The sequence below is a fragment of the Paramisgurnus dabryanus genome, chromosome 8, assembly GCF_030506205.2.
Source record: "Paramisgurnus dabryanus chromosome 8, PD_genome_1.1, whole genome shotgun sequence".
Taxonomy (NCBI): Eukaryota; Metazoa; Chordata; class Actinopteri; order Cypriniformes; family Cobitidae; genus Paramisgurnus; species Paramisgurnus dabryanus.
In genome coordinates, this window is record NC_133344.1 from 32,659,710 (window position 1) to 32,679,789 (window position 20,080).

The window sequence follows — 20,080 nt, forward strand, 5'->3', positions numbered from 1 at the left end:
AAGCGGCAACGCGTGCGTCAGCCAATCATATCGCCTTATGCAAATAACCTAGGCAGAGCCAGCCAATTACGTTAATGGAAGACCGGAGCTTGTGTTGTGGCCACAGTAATTGGCTGTTGGCCACGCTTCAGACAACCCTTCCGTTAAGTGTTAACGCTTACGCCCCGTGTGAATGTACCGTCAGTGTCTGAGCGCGCTCGCAAGCTTTGCTGTTGCTGCTGCATTTGGCTGTCTGAGGAATTGAAATGTGTAAGAAACGCTTACAACATTTCCAAACCCCAGTTCAGTAATGTGTAGAAAATGTATGGTTTAAAATGTGACCGTCTCGACGTTATATTAGTAGAGATTTCTAGATTCATCTTTCATAGGATAATGCAGTTGTTGTGCAAAATGCATAAATGACACAATTAAACAAGTCAATAAACAAAAAGTAACTAAACAAAACGTGCCGTTTCAGAAGTAAATATGATGCCAATACAGTATGTCATTAATCCGATTGAATAGTGTTTGATATAAAAGTTAGTCAACACTTTTATTTTGGAGGTTTTTGCATTGAGGCAGGGACGCTCAGAATGTTAGAAATGTAAGTGCCATGGAAAAGACTAAAATATAATATAATTTGTTTGATGTGTATGCACAAATTTCTGTGAGCTTTGCACACTGTGACTATTGGATGCATTTTCAATTTGCTATTTCAATTTGCACAATTTAAAGGGTAAAGGTAGTGCAGCTACAGATTAAAAGATTTTTAATATCATAAGTAACATTTCATTCAACTGACACTAAACCTTGGAATTATACTTTACATTAACCATCAGTAAATGGATATATGGGCTGTGCCAAATGCAAGAATATAAATAAGGTAAAATATGTAATATTCATAAAAAGGTCATTTTGGTACTTGTGAGAAGCTAAATATCTCTTAATTCCGTTTTATCTCTAATTACTTAGTAAATTATGGCATTAACCCCTGCTGTTCACTCCACCAATTCCCAAATTGGTAGTCAGTCAACCATCGAACCTCTTAACTGTAATTGAATTTCTGTTTTCCCACAGCTACGCTATCACCGTTTGGTACTTCGATGCAAAAGAACGAGCAGAAGCTAAAGAGAAATACAGACTGGGTGAGTTATGTTCCTTTAAAAATAGACCTAATACCTGAATAGAGGATATGAGTGGTTATTCACACCAAACAACTTAGGTTTATGTTTTAGTTGAGTTTTGATTTTGCATTGCTTTTGATGGTTATAATAAAGTCAGTGAGCAACTGATTTGATTCTTAAAGAATCAGTCAAAAAGATTCACAAATCACAATCAAGCTGTGATGAGTTAATTTTATCACCAAAACTTTTAACCAAAATTATGTTCTTTACTTTCCATCCACAATATTTTTGCTTTCTCATCCTTCTCAGCTACAGGACAGAAAGGAGTTAAGGTGCCCGTCACCCAGAGCAACGTGACCTGAATTACAGCCAGCCGAGATGAACTCTACTGCAGCCCGCTCTTGTGTACAGTAACACACCCCGCTGCGCGATTGGCCGAAGAGATGCAGGAGGCCGATCCAGTATGGATCTGTTCGTGGCTTCAAAACTGCCAATCACACTGAGTGTACAAAATAGTAGACCACTAAGTGTCAATCCAAACTCTGGTGGTCATAGCTCTGAAAGGCGGAAACTTTTCTCCTCCTGTGGAACATCAGCGACATGGAAATGGACCTGTACTGTTTATCCTTCTAATACGAATTAAAATCTGTAAGCCCACCAGTTGCTTTCTACAACCGTACATCCCTGTGTATGAGTGAGTTTGAGCTTTCAGATGGCCTTTGCCCATCCTTCGATCGACAGGAAGTGAGTAGGTGAGATCAGCAGACCCGACGTGTTACTTCCTGTTCAACCTGTTCTTGAATGTGTAGCCAGCTTAACGCTGAGTTCAGTTACAGCACTGACAGAAATAACATTATACAGCAATGCTTGTAAGTCTTGGCTTGTACGGCTCAGGCGCTGGGAATTTAACTAAAAATAAATGGCGCCTTTTGATAATGTTGTATTTGCTTTGCTTTAGAAATGACGCAAATATGGTAATGCCACAACCCTCGCTCACAAAAATATGGAACCCAATATGCACGCCACAATTCTTAAAAGTTGTGACGAATGACGCAGATCATAGCTATTTATCCATCATTTCAATTTATCAATGTCAATTTAACGTCAGTAAAACGTTGCATTTTGGTTGAAAATGAAAATCAGGTCGATGTCAAACTCTGTTTAGCTTTTGGTCACCTTACTTCAACCATTCATACTATGGACAATAACTATAAAGTTAAAAAAAATCTCTAAATATAATCCACTATTTTAAAGTCTAAATTTAAAATAGTGGAGTCCACAATAACGACACCCAACTATGACAATAAGAATACAGAGGGACGACATTGTTGGAATCACTCGGCGATAAAATGATCGGATTCCTGAACACTGTTGTCCTTTTTCAGGATGCTTGAAACCGATATTGACTACAAATCCCTATTCGGACGGGATTAGTTTTACAGGGGGACCTCTGAGAAAATCGTGCTTCTTAGAGGTCCTCTGTGTTTTTAATCCCGTCCGAATCTGCCATGTCTGTGTTTTTCTCTGACGACTTCCGGAAGAATTCCAGAGCAATTTACTTACTGTTTTTCGCCAAACTCAGAGGTCCTTTGAGAAATTTAATCCCGTCCGAAAACAAATGTCTATGTTTTCCCGCAATATCTTTTCATGAGGTATTTTGATCATTTTACAGCACAACTATCCACAGTATTCTACATTAAATGACAATGGCATTATTAAAATGACGTGAAATCAACCAAATTTCAACGTCTTTGTGACTTGCTGGGCTGAATTTTCTTAGACATATGCCAGTTTATAACGCCAATTATTTATTCATCATTTAATGAATCATCGCTTCATTTATACCCATGCATGGTACAGCGATATACCAGCGCATGCACTGTCTGACGAATTTAGGTAGTTCGTCAATAAGACAGAAGGTTGCGCTGAAAAAAAAATGAATCCCTCATCCAGGTTGTATCTTTAGATCATTGGAACCCATTGCCGAGAAAACAGGGTGTTTGTGATCTTTTTTTAATCTTTGTATGTATGTAAAATAATGAAAGACAATATCTTAGTGACTCCTCATGGCTTAGCCTTGCCTGTAACAGTGTTTCCTGCATACTAGATACAGAAGCCTCTCCCTTTAGGAAACACAGGCTGCAGTATAGTGCTCGGCTTGCGTATACTCCTTGTCTATAGGGATGCACTTAATTCAATCAATAATTTTTGAATGAGAGCTGACAATCTCGTTCTCACCTCAGTGAGGTGCTATATAGTAAAAGAGATAAACACAGGGCTCTCCACAAGTAATGGCAACATTTCTTATAAGGTGACTCTTATATCAGTGTATATTTGTGAATGGCTGTGTTCGGAAAGAAATACGACTACTGTAGTGTACTGTACTGCATACTCCAAAGTACACATTACATGCTGGTTTTGTAGTAGCGATGACCAGTTTAAACAAAGTTATGCTTCAGTGTCATCACATTAAAATCTCAGAAATTATTTTGCCGTACCGATGTCTTCATTTTTGGTAGACCGATCGAGTTTGACTACTATATTGATTCTGATTGAAGTTTAATAGATTGTGGAATACAGTTTCTTAATATTTTGGGAAATATTTTAGGTCATCTGTTTATCTTTTCATAAACAAACACTATGCACAGTGTACTTATTTTACTGACTGGTATGGTAGTATGCTTTTCCGAACACAGCCACAGTCTGAAAACTGGGAGCATTATAATGGAAGAAAAGAGTTATGCAATGAACTGGCACAGGACACAATATTCTTATTAAACCAAGGGAACAACTGGATCATTTTTCTTAAATCTTTCCATAAGAGAGTGAGAATATTGTACTGACCTGTGCTATGTTTGAATCCCATTGGCGGTCAGAGAAAGCACTTTATAACAGTGTGTGTGGTGTCTGAATGAGCAAGTAAATGTAGAAGATGTGGGAAGTAAATGCTTTTTTGCGCCATTTAACAGTATGAATCTTTAATCAACTGAGAACAAAAAATAGATGTTTGCCTAATCTTTCTAAGTTTTACAGTATTTAATTAAAGCGTGTTGGATTTTGTAAAACTGACATTTGTGTTTTTTCTCTTTTACTTATTTAGATATAACAATATCTAATTATTGAACGAATATGTAGGGATCAACAAATATGAGTCAACTCTTAAACTATTACCCCGCCTGGTCCTAATTATGGTTGTCAAATCTTATATACCAATAGCTAATTATAATTTATTTATTTTAATATGACTGAAGGCATACCTAATAAAGGCTTTTTTCATTCCTTCTCCTTTTTTTTTTTTTGACTAAGTGACTGGTTTGCCTGGGACCTTCTTTTTTGTCTTTGGATCTTTCCCTAGAGCACCTATCACGAACTCTATATTCTACCTGAGCGCCCGGTTGAATGCTTGCAACCAATAGCTAATTATTGTTATATGTAAGCAATACGGTACGAGAGGCTGTGCTGTATTGTGAATAAGTAACGGCTGAAGGGCGTTGTTAGGCACGATGCGAAGCGGATTGCTTCAGCCGTTACTTATTCCCGATACAGCACTTGTACAATAAGTACCTTTTTGCTTTTATAAAATGGTTACAACACAATATTAGATTGAAAAAAAATTAGTGCAACTTTCATGAAGTTAAATCAATAAAAAGCATTCCTTCCGCTAGAAAAAATAGTCCCTGACCATGAACAAAAATGTGTTTCAATCACTGATCTATATAAATGACTGGATTGCGCATAGAACGCCTAATGTAACAGCGTGAAGCCAGCGCAGAGTTCGAGCGGGCATCTTGGTATACCCAACCGGCAGAGGACGTCATTGACTTCCATTCAAAATCAGTATCTAATTTCACCCGCTTTACAGCGTATCAGTCACACAATGTTAATTTTTAGGATATGTGTACGTAAATTAATAGTTCATTCTGGTGTTATTTGCAATGTTTTAATCGGGCAGGATAATGGATTTATAAAAAAAAAACGTTAAGGTGAGTGTGTCTGTTGTATTCTGTTAATGACACGGGTATAAATAAAGTTTTTTTGACATTCAGCTACACGGTCAGTGTTATTTCTCTGAATAAGTTAAGGTAACTTAAGTTAAGATAACATAATTACAAAACCAGCAAATGATTGCATGCACGTATGGTACAAAGTAGGCTATGATTATTTATTTAGATTTCAGAATGAGCACGTTTATTGTCATTAATACTAAATATGCTGCGGTCTGTCTGCTGATCTGATACTGTAATAAAGATGAATGTATAATAACGGTTTAAAAAGCAAAATGTACAACTTTCAGTAAATAACTATGTCCATGCTTTGGACGTTTGTGTTGTAATAATGTACAGGGAGACTTCAGATATAAAAACAGAGACTAGTAAAGTGATGTTTTATCATTAAAATCTGATAACGTCCATTGATTTAATAGAACGTTTGGGTATACCAACATGGCGGCGCGGTGGCTTCACAGTTGTGGCGTCATGCGCAATCCAGTCATTTATATAGATCAGTGGTTCCAATGTATAAAAGCTTAAATAAAAACAACACACCGATACGTGTGGTTGCTAAGGGTGTTGCTAAGAGCGCAGTGATAAACAGAACCGTTGGGTGAAGCGGTCATAGCAGTGTTTTATCGTGAATAAAGGATATGGAACTAACCGTTTTATAATAATCTTTAACCTAACCTCAAAGTTGTACATTGTTACGTCCACAGGGCTGTTGAATGCTTTTTTCTGATTGGCTGAGAATTTTTTTTATTTGTATATAATGCACACCTGTGGTGTAAGGCATTACCACCTTGTGTGTGCGTTATTTTCAATTAATTCAATGGCCCGTCATCAATTATTCCTTACTTGACTTGATAGGTTGATATTTACATTTACATTTAGTCATTTAGCAGACGCTTTTGTCCAAAGCAACTTACAAGTGAGGTAAACAATAGAAGCAATTATGGCAACATAAGAACAGCAATACATAAGTGCACTGGAAATAGTCTCATCAAGTCCAACACAATATACATAGCCAAGGGGTTGTTAGTAATTGTTTTTTTTTTTTTTTTTTTTGAGTATTTCTAATGTGACCCTGGACCACAAAACCAGTAATAAGGGTATTTTTTATTGAGATTTATACATGATATAAATATAAGCTTTCCACTAATGTATGGTTTGTTAGGTAGGATATGCTAAAAAAATTTGGCTGAGATTCAAATTGAGAATCTAGAAAATATTGAGAAAATCGCCTTTAAAGTTCCAAATAAAGTCCTTAGCAACACATAGTACTAATAATCAATACATTTATATAGGAAATTTACAAAATAACTTAATGAAACATGATATTTACTTACAGTTTTTACCAATTGCTTACACACGTTTTCAAAACTAAGTCTCCTTTTTTCAAAACTCTACACACAATTCTCAAAACTGCACACACAAAATGCAAAATAGCACATATCTCCTTCAAAATGCAACACTGCATTCAAAATGCCACAAACACGTGTCAAAATGAAGCATTTGCATCAAATGGCAAACACTTCTTTCAAAATAATACATTTTTGGATATACCATGTAAACACTGCTGTTCTAAATCTAAAGCTCTTTGGTCTTTCATGGGCTTATTTCTACATTTTAATACAATGTTCTACAGTGAAAGTAATCTGCCGAGAGGGGTAAAAAGTACACCGGAGAAGCCAATGCAATGTAGAAACAGAAAATATTTATTAGTCCAAATATTACTGTTGTATACATTAGCATACAACAAAACTATAAACATGTAAACCAAAAGTATATTCTTTACAGTAGAATACAGTAAATTGTGTGTGGGGTCCTGTTCCAGGAATTGGCAGGGGGGCATGCAGATTGACAAAACAGTGACCTTTGACCTATTTATAGGCATATCTATACTACTGTAAAGTAAAGCAGTGATTGGTTAGTGATCAGTAAAGCATTTAGTGTTTGCACATGTGAGGAGTGTGTCTGTGTGACCTGGTGAATGAGTGTAGCATTTTGATTGGTTGTGTTTGGAAAAGGAAAGCAAGTGACTTCCTCATAGATCTTTGTGTTTTAGGTAGAGAATTGTGTGTAGTGTTTTGAAAAAAGTGTTTTATGCAATTGAAAACTGAGTCAAAGGCTGAGAAATAGCTTATGGTTTTGAAGATTTGGCATGTAGTTTTGCACTTTGAGTGAGAGGTTTTGAAAATCGTGTGACATGAAAAGATTTTGTGTGTAACCAATCGTAAAAAACTGTAATATACTTAAGATTTTTGGCATAGGAAAATCGATAATTTTGACTCGTGCAATGTATTGTTATTGCTACTTATGACTGGTCTTGAGGGTCACATTATGTCACTGAGAAGATACAATTATTTATGTTTGCACTGAAATGAAGGTTAAAGAAAACACAAAATCACAACTTTATCAACTTGTCACATGTAAAAGAATATTGAACCTGCATGGTGTAGTAATATTAAGAAAGGCTGTTTCAGTTTGAGCAATCTCGCACTGACAGTGCTTGTGTTTTAAAGAGGATGCAGATGATCCTTGGTCAGCATAGTTTTAAGATGTAGGAGAGATATTAGTCTTGGAATGTGTCGACAAACAGGAAGTGTTTTCCTTATCCGGTCTGAATGCTGAGAGAGTTGACAGTCATTCATCTTATCCACTGTGTGTGTGTGTGTGTGTGTGTGTGTGTGTGTGTGTGTGTGTGTGTGTGTGTGTGTGTGTGTGTGTGTGTGTGTGTGTGTGTGTGTGTGTGTGTGTGTGTGTGTGTGTGTGTGTGTGTGTGTGTGTGTGTGTGTGTGTGTGTGTGTACAGTACTCCCCTTTGTTTTTTGATCTTAAATCTTTGACATTACAACAGAATACTTCTTTGCAGCTTTCAGATTGTTATCTTCTAAATGTCAACAATGTGAAATAAACAAGAAACAAACCTGTTGCCAGCTCTAAACAGAAACATATAATGCAAGTACACACTGGGAAATAATACATTTATGAATGAAAACTGTTTAGTGACCAAAACAAATGACTGTGTTTGTTTCTGAATTCAAATATTTTCACAATTTTAATCATTAACAATAACAACCATAAATGGAAATTGCACAAGAAAAAATTTAATGCTAGACTGTAAAAAGTGAAAGTTGGTTTACCTTAAATATTTATTTTAATTGGTAAAGCCTAAAAATGTAAATTTATTCAACTTAATTTTTTTCAGCTGAAGTGAAGCAAAACATTGTAGGTGTTTCCAAAAAAAGTACTTTTTTTAATTGATCCAACTCTTCACATTTTGCAGTTTATTTATCAAAGAGGAAATGTCCTATATTTCATTTTAAACATGCTTTTCTATAGAAGACAAATTTGATTTTAGGGGGTAAATGGTTTGTATTTTTATAGTTTATTAGTTTAGTCTGCAACAAAAAAATACTGTACTGAACATAAAATGCAGAAAATCATTCATACAGCTGCCTTAAATTTTTGAAGATTAAAGGGCACCTATACCAAATTCACTTTTGCAAGGTTTTGGACATAAAAGTGTTGACAGTGTGTTAAAACAAACACCCTACAATGAAAAAATCCTACCACTACTTTTTTTGTAATCCTCATTAAACCATAACAGTCTCATTAGACATGCTGTTTTGATTCTCTTAGCAATGTGATGTCACACTGATAAAGCCCCGCACATGACCGCTGACTGACAGTCTTGTACTACCAGTTTCTGCCCTCTGCAAGTTATATTCTGACATACTCAAGCTAATAAATTTGTCTTATGATATACAGTACTGTGCAAAAGTCAAAATGCCACCATCAGCAGCTTTGTTGTTTTATCAATGTTTTAATGTCCATTCATATTTTTTTTCACTCTTTTTTAAGATACAAACAGAAAATACAGGAAATATGTACACAAAATTAAAAACAAAACAATTTTCAGAACTAAATGTTTTTTTCAGGCATCAGTCAGTATTTAGTGTGACCTTTCTTGGCACGAAACACATCTTGAGCTTTTTTGAGGAAACTGAATTCCTGAAGTCATTCGATTAGAATTAGAAATTAGGATTTAATTTCATTTAGGTTTAAGAGATCCTGCAGCTGCCTGCTATTGATCAAGTAGAAGAAGAAGATAACCCTAAATACTTGACACTTGACATTTCTGGTTGTATTCTAATAAAAAGACTGAGAAATAATTATATATGATCATTATACAATTGCAAAAAAAAAAAAAATCTAATGGTAGCATGGTGGCCTAAGACTTTTGCACAGTACTGTATATATTATTAAACTACTTTTTACTACGTTTCCCCATTTTTACAAGTGGACAATGTATCGTGACAACCTTGAGGTTCAGATCTTTTTTTTTTTATAACAAAGGGAACTCGTTCTTTTTAAACATTCCTCACACACTTACATACAAACACTCACAGTCCCGTCTTTCCTGTGACCCCCCTTCTTCCTCTCCATGCTCCTCACGCTATACAACCATCAGGTTATTCAGGCGTGGTGACCCACAATCTCACAGGATCACATCAAAACAAAAGACCTCAGCAGTGAGAGAGGCGGCCGGAAGGGGCCAACATGCACACACTCACAAACAAGTGTACACTATGTACAGTATGCTCTCAACAACCCATACCAAATTCATTCAAACAGGTTTTCTAATGTTTCATTGCACTTATATTACAATGCAATTTAGACAAAAGTTTGTTACTCCAAAATTGAAAATATTTAATTTGACTAGTTTTTCTTAACAGATTGTCCAAGTTGATGTTTTAATACAATGAAAGTAAAAGATTTGAAGTAGGTTTAATATTGACAAATATTTATATATAATACTTCTCTGTTCTTTGGCCACACAATTGGTGACAACATGGTTACAGAAAACTGCATGAGTTGTGCAAACATATTCTGTGATGCTTGTATGGTCTTTCTTCTACTTTTTGCTTGACAACCCCTGGTTTCACCTAATTTTATTATATGGAGAGGAGCTCAGAGGAACGTTGAAGAAAGAAAGTTTAAAACACAACAGTAAATAATGAAATGATTTTCATTTGTTTGGGTAAATTATCTTTTAAAGTATAGACATGGACATATGACCTTTGACAAAGTTTCTAAATATTTTTTGGAAAGGCAGAGTCTTTATGCAGTACCTATGTGCAGTGTAAGTCCACTGATATTTATCGGTCATGTGAAAACTCAGCTTAGTTTTTTTTTTTTTGTGATTTATTGTTTTCCACATAAAATCATCTTACTGGGTTGAAAATAACCCAGCATTTTTTAGAGTGTAAAGAACAGTGTGCATAAATATAACATTATCTATGTAAAATATTAAAATAATGTGAAATAAATTTTTGACATCAAACTTTTGATCTCATAATTTATAATAAGACTTGTAATAAACTTTAAACATAAAACATTTTTTCACATAAAAAACGTACCATAAAAAATTATATAGAAGTCCCGCCTTACAGTAAAAGGGCCAATCATCAATCGCCAAAGACTGTGAAGTACTTACCAACATGTGCGCATGCGCAGTTGCTGCTGCACATTGACTTTTTAGCGCAGTTTGAGCTTTAAACGCAGATTTCACGGTACAGTTTATGTCATATTTAACAGTTGACGAGGAATACGGTGTTATATTGTCACATTAGGGAGAGACTGTAGAGAAAACAGTCTTCACATATTCAAGAAGATAGGTCTTGGTCTTGTAAGACTCAAAACTGCCCGAATGCGTTAAAAATATGTCCGACAAATGTGATGACTTGTTTTAATCTGGACTTTGGTCCCACTGAGGACACGAACCTGAATGTTTATTGTGTTTTGGCACCATCTGGTGGACAATCTATTTACTGGCTTACAAAGTCATTGCTAACCTGTATAACGTACCTAACCTAATTTATTATTATTTTTTAAACATAATGGTATGCGGCAACAAATGTCAAACATTTAACTACAATTCACATGAGATATATTTGTTAAATATACGATATGTACATAAAACACACAAGGAAGAATACATAGATGGCGCCACTCAAATTCACGCGCACTAATGTGTACACGTTTACGTCTTTACACGCGCACTTGTCTGCAGTGTCAAAGGTCATAGGCCGTGTAAAGGTCGTGTTTTGGATTCATTTTCCTATCATAAACAATGGCCTCTATAAGTTGGTTAACGTGTAGGCGACTCGTTTCTCCGTTCGCCCAAATTCTGCGGCGGCCGGTATCACAGTATGTTTGGGCTCCGGCACGCTCCGTTCACCGGTCGAGTGCGCGCCGCGCGGTGGAGAAAAACCCGCTCAGCCGAGCACGAGCACCGGAGCAGCAATACCTCACTGAGCTGGATAAAGCCGATGCGCTGGTAAATACATAAACACTTTATTCTCCTTTTTATTTGTTACTTTTAATGTGTTGTTTACATTTACAAATAGTTATAGCATCGTGATAGAAATGTATTTGACTGGGACAAGGATACAGCGCATATGAAAAATTTCATAGTAAGTTACATATTAAAGTGTTTACAATAGTAAACTTTTGTAAAATTCCTACATACTATCTGTTACAGTATTTTTAAACCTGACTCTGAACAATAAATGCATAGGGCCGTAGCAGCCTAGTGGAAGGGGGTGAGCCTTTTTTTTGTCAAAAGTGGTCCTTTTTTCAGTTTTCCTCTTTTGTATTATATTAATTATTTTTATTATATATTATTTTAAAATTATATATTGTTATATTATATATACTGCTTGGATAATTTTTTATTTTGGGGATTAATTATTGCAGGGCTCAAAGCTAAATATTTTTTCTACTGGTCCTGTCACTTGCCCCACTACAAAAAACACCACTACATTAAAACAAGCCTTTTTAGGCTATTGTTTTAATTGGTTTTGACCCGTATCAAGGTCTTAACCTTATTATGTTCACCAAAAACTAACGAATTTTTTAGTACAATAAGAACAAATAATCAAATTATGAGCAACAGCACAAATAAATACAACGGAACAAACATACAAAAAACCCCATAAAACAAAAATATTTTTCAGATTAATTTAACAATACACTTAAATTGAATTGAAAGTAATCCAAAGTAAAGTATAATAATATTTCATTCAATGTATAAATTAAATGTTGATATATTTTTAATAAAGTAATCCGGCAATAACAGCGAGTGATCTTTTTTTCTTTTTTCTTTGGTTTATCTGATCTGCTGTATCTTCAAGACCTGTAAAACACGGATTCAATACTGCTACACAAACAACATTTTATTTCTGAATTGTTCACATTAACTTAAGACAACAGACAGTGTTTATTAGGATTAGGGATGCATAACGATTAATCGCGATTAATCTATAGCAGAATAAAAGTTTTTGTTTACATCATATATGTGTGTGAACTGTGTATAAAAAATTTGTATAGATAAATGCACACACATGCATGTATATATTTAAGAAATGTTTACATGCATATATACATTTGTATATTAATGTATAATTTATATTATATATAAATATAAATACTTAATATGTAAATATATATGTTTCTTAAAATTATACATGCATGTGTGCATATTTATATATACATAATTATTATACACAGTTCACACACATATATAATGTAAACAAAAACTTTTATTCTGCTAAAGATTAATCGCGATTAATCGATATGCATCCCTAATTAGGATAAATGCGGCACTTTGAAATCATTTTGTGTATTGTATCAGATGGAAATACCATGATATGCGAGATATGACAGCATGCAGTGACATCCAGTGGTGCAGAAAGGATCCGGAATCCGGATGCTCCGATCAGGATTTTTGCAGCCCATACCGAGTACCGATTTATTGTCTTCATGATCAGCCAATACCAATGCCCGATACTGATTCCTTAAGCTGATATGCAAGCTCTGTGATGACTGTAACTGTTAAAATTTCGAGTCATTTAATGCAAAGATCCATGTTCAATTCAATTCATTACTATAACTAGGAAATATCTTGTTATTCAGTGGTGTCCATACTGTTTTTAAGATTTTTTTGTGTCTTAAAACTCTAGATCTAAATTCATTTCAATTTCTTTTTTAGATGCTGCGGAAGTCTCATGAAACAGGTGAGAATATCTTATGTCCAAATGATTATTGTCAGATAAAAGATCCCATAAAGCAGATGTAATGACCCACATGTGAGATCAGAATTTAATCTGAACATAACAGAGCTATACTGGTATATATATATATATATACTAATATATGTGTGTTTACAATATAAGTCTATGTGGCAGCAAAACTGTTTCAGATGCTGTCGCTGCTCATATGCACCCTTTTGATGAATTTAAGCAAGTATTGTTTGCTTGTATTGCAGGGTTTTTATCGTGGTTCAGGAATGGTTTGCTGGCGACAGGGATTGGAGTTATAGCCTTTGTACAGAGTGATGTGGGCAGAGAGGCTGGATATGGTACGTAACCATCTCATGTTTGTGCTTGCATACAAGTGTACTTTTGGGTAAACCAAAGTGCTCAATGAAGCATCTATGAAGGTCTGCTTTCTGAATAGTCACTTCTCCCCACAGCGTTCTTCATCCTGGGCGGAGTGTGCGTGTCATTCGGCGGTGCATCATACGTGGGCAGTCTTCTGTCTTTGCGGAGGATAATGCTTCTCTCGGTACCTGCCATCCTGCTTCACACAGCTGTGGTTTCCAGCGTCGCCCTCTTCTGGCTCTGTGCGGTATCGCTGTATATCGGCCGCCTGGAGGTGGAGATTATTCATGATGACGATGAGGAGGAGCAGGGGGGAATTGAAGGCGAGGAGTGCGCCGACTGCAAGGCCCGACGCGAAAGACGTGGCGCTGAAGAGAAAGGCCAGGAGAAGTGAGACAAGAACTTAAATCACTGACCGAGGACCAGAACTCTTTATTTATAGGCTGTTAAAACTGCTTTACTAGAAAAGAAGAAACCGGTCTCAGGTCAGCGTAGAGTGCTGGCTTGCCTTCCACCAACATTACTTTATTGGTTTCAGTGAGATTTGGTGATTATTATTATTATTAAACATGAGCTATTAAACATATGCTGTCCCATTGGTTTTAAAGGGTGAGTGCCATACATGTATATTTTTGTTGTAATATTATTCTCTGGTTGTGAGATATGAGTGTTTAAACATGAAACGTTTAATCTACAGTATAGCTGAGCGCTCATGTATGACAATCAGGTTTAGCATCAGTTTTGGTTGTAAGATGCTCACAGTTATAGTGACAAATAACTTTGATATTAAACTAATAGTTTAGCCAAAATTGAACAATTCTGTTGTGATTGATTTATTTCAAGGATTTACCAAGCTGATCTTTTCTATACAGTGAAAGTCAATACAGCTATGGTCACAATTAGCTTTCATTGTATGGAGAAATTAAGCATCTTGGTTTGTGAAAACATTGTCATTGTTGGTTAAACTGTTTCTTTGTCATAAATCCTGTTTGTTTAAACATTCTTTATGTGTTTAAGCCCTGCTCAGGTTTCGAAGATTCAATTTTAAGTGATTCGCTCATGTCTGTCACAATTCATTTCAGATATTTTACTCTATTGAACGCAGTCTGACTCGATAACATCACGCCATCAAGAGTTGATTAGAAGAGGCGTATTCTCCATTGAACTCTTTTCAGTGGTTAGATTAGAAATCCTGACATCTTCATCTCATATGTCGTCATTTACTTTTAAAGGGGTATTGACGCATAAAAATGTGTTCATTTATCATGCATGATTCCAAATTGTACATGTTTCTTGTACTGTTTTTGTTTTTCAGCTTTTGTTTTAATGCATAATGATTTGAGAGATAGGCATGCATGTGTGTACAGTACGAGGCCACACATGTGTATATAGACTCACTCTATGAGAGTGTTTGGTTGGAGTGTTTCTACTCCTCTGTATGTTTACGTTTAATGATCGCACATTGCTTTGATTTCTTTAAATCTGTTTTTTTTTTTTTTACAAACTATGCTGGAATACAATACAAGCCATGTTCCTTTTTTCAGTTTAAACTGTTGTCAAATACATATATTAAATTGCTCATTTTTACTGTCTGTTATTTTGGTAAACCTATTAGTGATGTTTAATGAATAATCTGGCTTTAAGTCGAGCTGTGTGGCAGCATCTTAAACAATTTGTTGATTATTACAGAAAGTAGCATTGATCACTGTTAAAAATTTAAGTAATCTCTTTTCCTTAAATAATATAAAAATATTAGTTAACTAAAAAAGTTGTGTAAAAATGTTAGGGCTGCAAAAACGATTAACCGTGACTAATCGTTTGCAGAATTAAAGTTATTGTTTAGATCATATATGTTTGTGTACTGTGTATATAATAATTATGTATATACACATGCATGCATATTTAAGAAATATTTACGTGTGTGTATAATTTATATTTTATATATAATTAAAAATACTTAATATATACATACATTTTTTGCTTAGTTGCAATTAATCATTTTGCAGCCCTGATTTTTTGTCAACCACATTTAAAAAAAAAAAAGTTGAATTATCTAAAAATGTTAAGGCAACCAGGTTATTCTTTTAAGTTGAACCAAACTTTTGTTACAAGCGACACAAACGTTTTACAGAAAAGTGCTCACAATGGAAGATTAGGGTCAAAACAAAGCATTAAAATAATTTTCTGGTCTATAATAATAATAATAATAATATAATGGTAACACTTTACAATAAGGTTCTTTAGTTAATGTATTACTAACATGAGCAAATCATGAGCAATACATTTGTTACAGTATTTATTAATCTTTTTAAATGTTAGTTAATATTAATAAAGTTTTTAATTGTTTGTTCATGTTAGTTCACAGTGCATTAACTTACGTTAACAAGATTTTAATAAAGCATTAGTAATTGTTTAAATTAACATTAACAAAGATGAATAAATGCTGTATAAGCGCAGTTCATTATTAGTTTATGTTAACTAATGTTAATTAATGAACCTTATTGTAAAGTATTCCCAGTAAAATTATAATTTTATTATTATTCCTGTCTTAGGCAAAAAGCAAGAGTTTACATCGGAAATATTTACACAAGTTTAGTAAGCAATTTTACACTGTAAAACCTAAAAGATAACTCAAAACATTTAAGTAAACCGTTTGCATTAGTTTTAAAACACATACATTTGAGTACTGTGAACTAAACAAATTGAGTCATATGCAGTTATGCACTTATATTGAAGTTCACACTACTTAAATATAAGTGCATAATTGCACATGACTCAAGTTCACAGTACTTAAATTTATGTGTTTTAAAACTTAAGCAACAGGTTTACTTAAATGGTTTGAGTTAAGTTAACTGTTAGGTTTTACAGTGTACTGTACATTATACTTTACATAAATGATTTTGCAGGTTTTTGGGAGCCTCGCTCAGGAATGTAAACAACAAATCATTAAAAAAAGAAGTGTTTATGCTTTACTTTTTCATAATTTATTGCTGTCATAAGGTTTTATAATAGTTCCAGTTTTTCTTACAAATTATCAAAACTTTAAATCTGGTTCTTAATGATAATAATAAACATTTGTGCCCTAGTTTACCTTAATATTAAGCTTGCTTTTGTGAGAAAAAAAAACATTTCATAAAATGTAACCAATACAATACATATGCTGTACATAAATCTTAACTTGTTTCGAATTTGGTAGCTTTTTCCAGTTCCTTCCAGAAGACAAGGCACCGGGTTAAATCATCTTGTTTCCCTGTATTAGTTGTTAATTAAGGCTGTGTAAGTATCAAGTAAGTTAAAGAGTCAAAAGTGAAATGAAACATGAGTGCAGGTTGTGTCAGATATCAAGGGCAGGTGTCTCCTCTAGAGGGAGATATTCATCCTAACAGACAGACTGTGATGATCTGTATTCGTGTGATGTGTTTTAATAGCGTACTGGGAATCTGAAACACGTGAATCGTTTCTTTCATTACTAGTTACACTTTTGTTTGCACATCTTCAAAGGGCTGCTTATTTATTTGATTATATATTTTAATTCTTGTCATCCAAAGATTTCTTTCTGATTTCTTGTCAGAGTTTTCAAAGACCTCGGATGAATCCTCAGAGAAATTACAGCACTTATCTGTCAGCATCTAAATAGAGTTAGAAATTGTTACTGGTTTGTTGTATTGTACTGAAACACATTTTGAATTTTGTCGGGGTGTTAAGACGTGCAGAGAGAGATGATTGCTCGTGTGACTTTACATCTAAAGTCTGTCTGAAAAGGCATTCATACACATGTTCCTTTATCATAATAAATGTCCTCTGTTTTTCTTGCCGAGTACCGTGTGACTATGTAATGCATATTTATATGTAAATGCGTAAGAAAATTATATAAAATCCATCATTCTTCTAAAACCGATGACATTCATTGTATGTTGATTGTGGACGTTTATTACGAGGTTACAGACTATTTGTTTATGCATGACCTTCAGTGCTATTTACAGTAGATAATGAGTCTATGAATATGTACATAAATGGGGCTAAAGGGCCAACTATGCAAGCACATTTGTCTCCTGCAATTTCTGAGAAGGACAGGACCGATGTTTTAGGGGTGGTGTGAATTCTCTGCTAAAGGTAGAAATGTCAGGTTAGTGGGCTTCAGAGGTTAAGCTGACAGCTTTGAAACTCTTGTTTCCCAAGCTACCAGCAGTTCACAATTTAAATTAGATAAACTACATTATTAATATAGTAGGACACTGTAGATAGCTAAGGTGTGGGTACTTACTGTACATCACACAAAGTCATGTCTGAGGTACAATGTTTGCTTTAAATGCCTCAGCTTAGATTATACCATCAAAATATGATGTACGTCAGGGTTCCCCAAATCTTTCCCTGGAGGGCCAGAGCACTGCAGAGTTTAGCTCCAACCCTGATCAAACACACCTGAGAAAGCTAATCAAGGTCTTCATGATCCAAGGAAATCACAGGTGGGTCATTTTGATTAGGGTTGGACCTAAACTCTGTAGTGCTCCGGCCCTCCAGGGTAAGATTTGGGGAACCCTGATGTACGTATTAGGGAATCCCAGTGTTTATTTATAAAAATGCATATAAAACAAAAAAAGACTTACAGGCAATAAAGCATACATTAATTGTAATTTTGTCTGTTTTTAATATTTGTTGATCCTCTTTTGTGACAATATTTTGCAGTCATTAGCTGGGTTTCCATCCAAACTTGATGCGAATCTTTCGAAAATTCGCATAAAAAAAGAAAAAAAAAATATGTGCGTTTCCATCAAGTTGTTTTGAGCGAATGACGGTGGTATTGGGTAACCTAGTAACCAACCGTAAACAAAACAATGTACGCGTAGAAAATGTAGACAGGACTACATGTAGTCATGATGGTGCATTTTATTAATTTATTAAGCTGCACTGCTACTAAATTAATAACTTGCCCCATCGTGACTACAATTGTTCCCATTTTCTAAGCGTTCTTGTTGTGTTTTACTGTTGGTTACTAGGTTACCGATACCACGTCGCTCGCTCGAACAACTTGATGGAAACGCACCTAATGTGCATTTCTTTGTTTTTCTTTTTTTTTTGTGAATTTTGAAAAGATTCGCTTCACTTTTGGATGGAAACCCAGCTATTGTCTCATGTTTAATATTTTGCCAAGTCTCTTTTCATAGCTGAGCTTCAGTTTATACTTCAAACACACCAATATAACATGCTTACATCTTTTTAAGGCATCTTTAATAAAATATAAAGAGTTAAGATGTCAATTGTTTAAAATTGGACTTTACTTTGTCCACTACTATATATTCACTGCAAAAAAAAAATGACTTTTTTGTCTTGTTTTCTGTAAAAATATATAAAGAATAAGTTAAATTAAGATGCATTTTCTTGATGAGCAAAATGACTTAGTAAAATAAGTATATTATTTAGACAAAAATATAAACTTTAAGTAGTAAATTAGTGCTTAAAACAAGCAAAAAATCTGCCAATGGAATAAGAAAAATTTTCTTGAAATAAGTTTACTTTTTTCATAAACACTTAATTAAGAACATTTTTCTTATTCCACTGGCATATTTTTTTTTGCTTGTTTTAAGCACTACTATTTAGCCTACTACTTAAAGTTTATTCACAAATTCACTTTCAAGTTTTATATTTTTTGGGTCATTTTGCTCATCAAGAAATACCTCTTAAGATATTTTTACTGAAAACAAGACAAAATAGTAAGAAAGTCATTTTTTGTAGTGTTGTCAATTTGTTCGGGGGCAGTAGCTTTCAAAATACAGAATATCAATGTACAATTGTTTACATAAATAAAAAAAATACTTTTAATTGCTTATAAGTAGCAGCATTTATGGGACTACAAAAATCTATTCTGTGTATAAATAAACATCATGAACCATCGAAACTAATTCACTAAAATAAACAAGACACATAAACCATTATTTGGGATGCGAATATTTTAGGAGCTTGTGTGTGTGTTGTTCCTTAAGTTTTCTCATCTGTACAACTTTCGCAATCCGGTGTATTTTGTCACAATACTGCATTAAATTTTAAATAATACACTTCTTTTGATCAATTTCATATCAACATGTTGTATGTTACTAAATAAATTTATTTTAATGCCACCAGAACACACTTTGTCCAGTATCTTAATGAAAACACATCTAAACTTCACACACATCCAAACTTTTCATGTCACAGATTCACAGGAGATTGTCTTCTGACATTAAAGCTATGAAAATTACCCCACCCTCAACCCATCAGAGTAACATATGTCCATCCTTTTTCATACAAACACATGAAACGTTTGACTATAAATGGTGTAGGGACTTTTCATAGTGACGAATGACAAATTCGAACGGTGGAGGCACAGAGCAGGGAGCTCATTCGTCTTACATCACTACAAAAGTGTGTACACTACGCTGAAATTCTCTCCTGAATCCAGATGGCGCCATTACCGGAAGCTAGTTATTTCCGTTTGTAAAGTCTTTATTTATCCCCATGGAGCTATGTGGATTACTTTCGTGAAGGATGGATGCACATTCTGT

General features: G+C 34.5%; 2 protein-coding genes across 3 annotated transcripts in view; both read left to right on the forward strand.

The window, feature by feature from the left end:
• Positions 1-4,388, forward strand: part of egln2 (egl-9 family hypoxia-inducible factor 2) — a 28,438-nt gene extending 24,050 nt beyond the window's left edge. For both annotated transcript variants that reach the window (XM_065281575.1, XM_065281576.1), the window contains exons 5-6: positions 1,057-1,124; positions 1,413-4,388. In XM_065281575.1, the coding sequence (XP_065137647.1) occupies positions 1,057-1,124; positions 1,413-1,465 (121 nt within the window). In that variant the 3' untranslated portion in view covers positions 1,466-4,388. The remainder of the gene's footprint in view (positions 1-1,056; positions 1,125-1,412) is intronic.
• Positions 4,389-11,179: 6,791 nt separating this feature from the next.
• On the forward strand, positions 11,180-15,119 carry tmem160 (transmembrane protein 160). Its single transcript, XM_065281577.1, has 4 exons — positions 11,180-11,437; positions 13,151-13,175; positions 13,427-13,519; positions 13,634-15,119. Exons 1-4 carry the CDS (start codon positions 11,231-11,233, stop codon positions 13,933-13,935), a joined length of 627 nt encoding a protein of 208 aa, XP_065137649.1. The 5' UTR covers positions 11,180-11,230; the 3' UTR covers positions 13,936-15,119.
• The last annotated feature ends 4,961 nt before the right edge of the window (positions 15,120-20,080 follow it).

Bases quoted from the DNA above. Each gene is read 5' to 3' on its own strand.
- tmem160 (XM_065281577.1), top strand. From the start codon at position 11,231: ATGGCCTCTATAAGTTGGTTAACGTGTAGGCGACTCGTTTCTCCGTTC. The intron at 13,176-13,426 runs GTGAGAATATCT...CTTGTATTGCAG, and splicing joins GCGGAAGTCTCATGAAACAG to GGTTTTTATCGTGGTTCAGG. The intron at 13,520-13,633 runs GTACGTAACCAT...TTCTCCCCACAG, and splicing joins GGGCAGAGAGGCTGGATATG to CGTTCTTCATCCTGGGCGGA.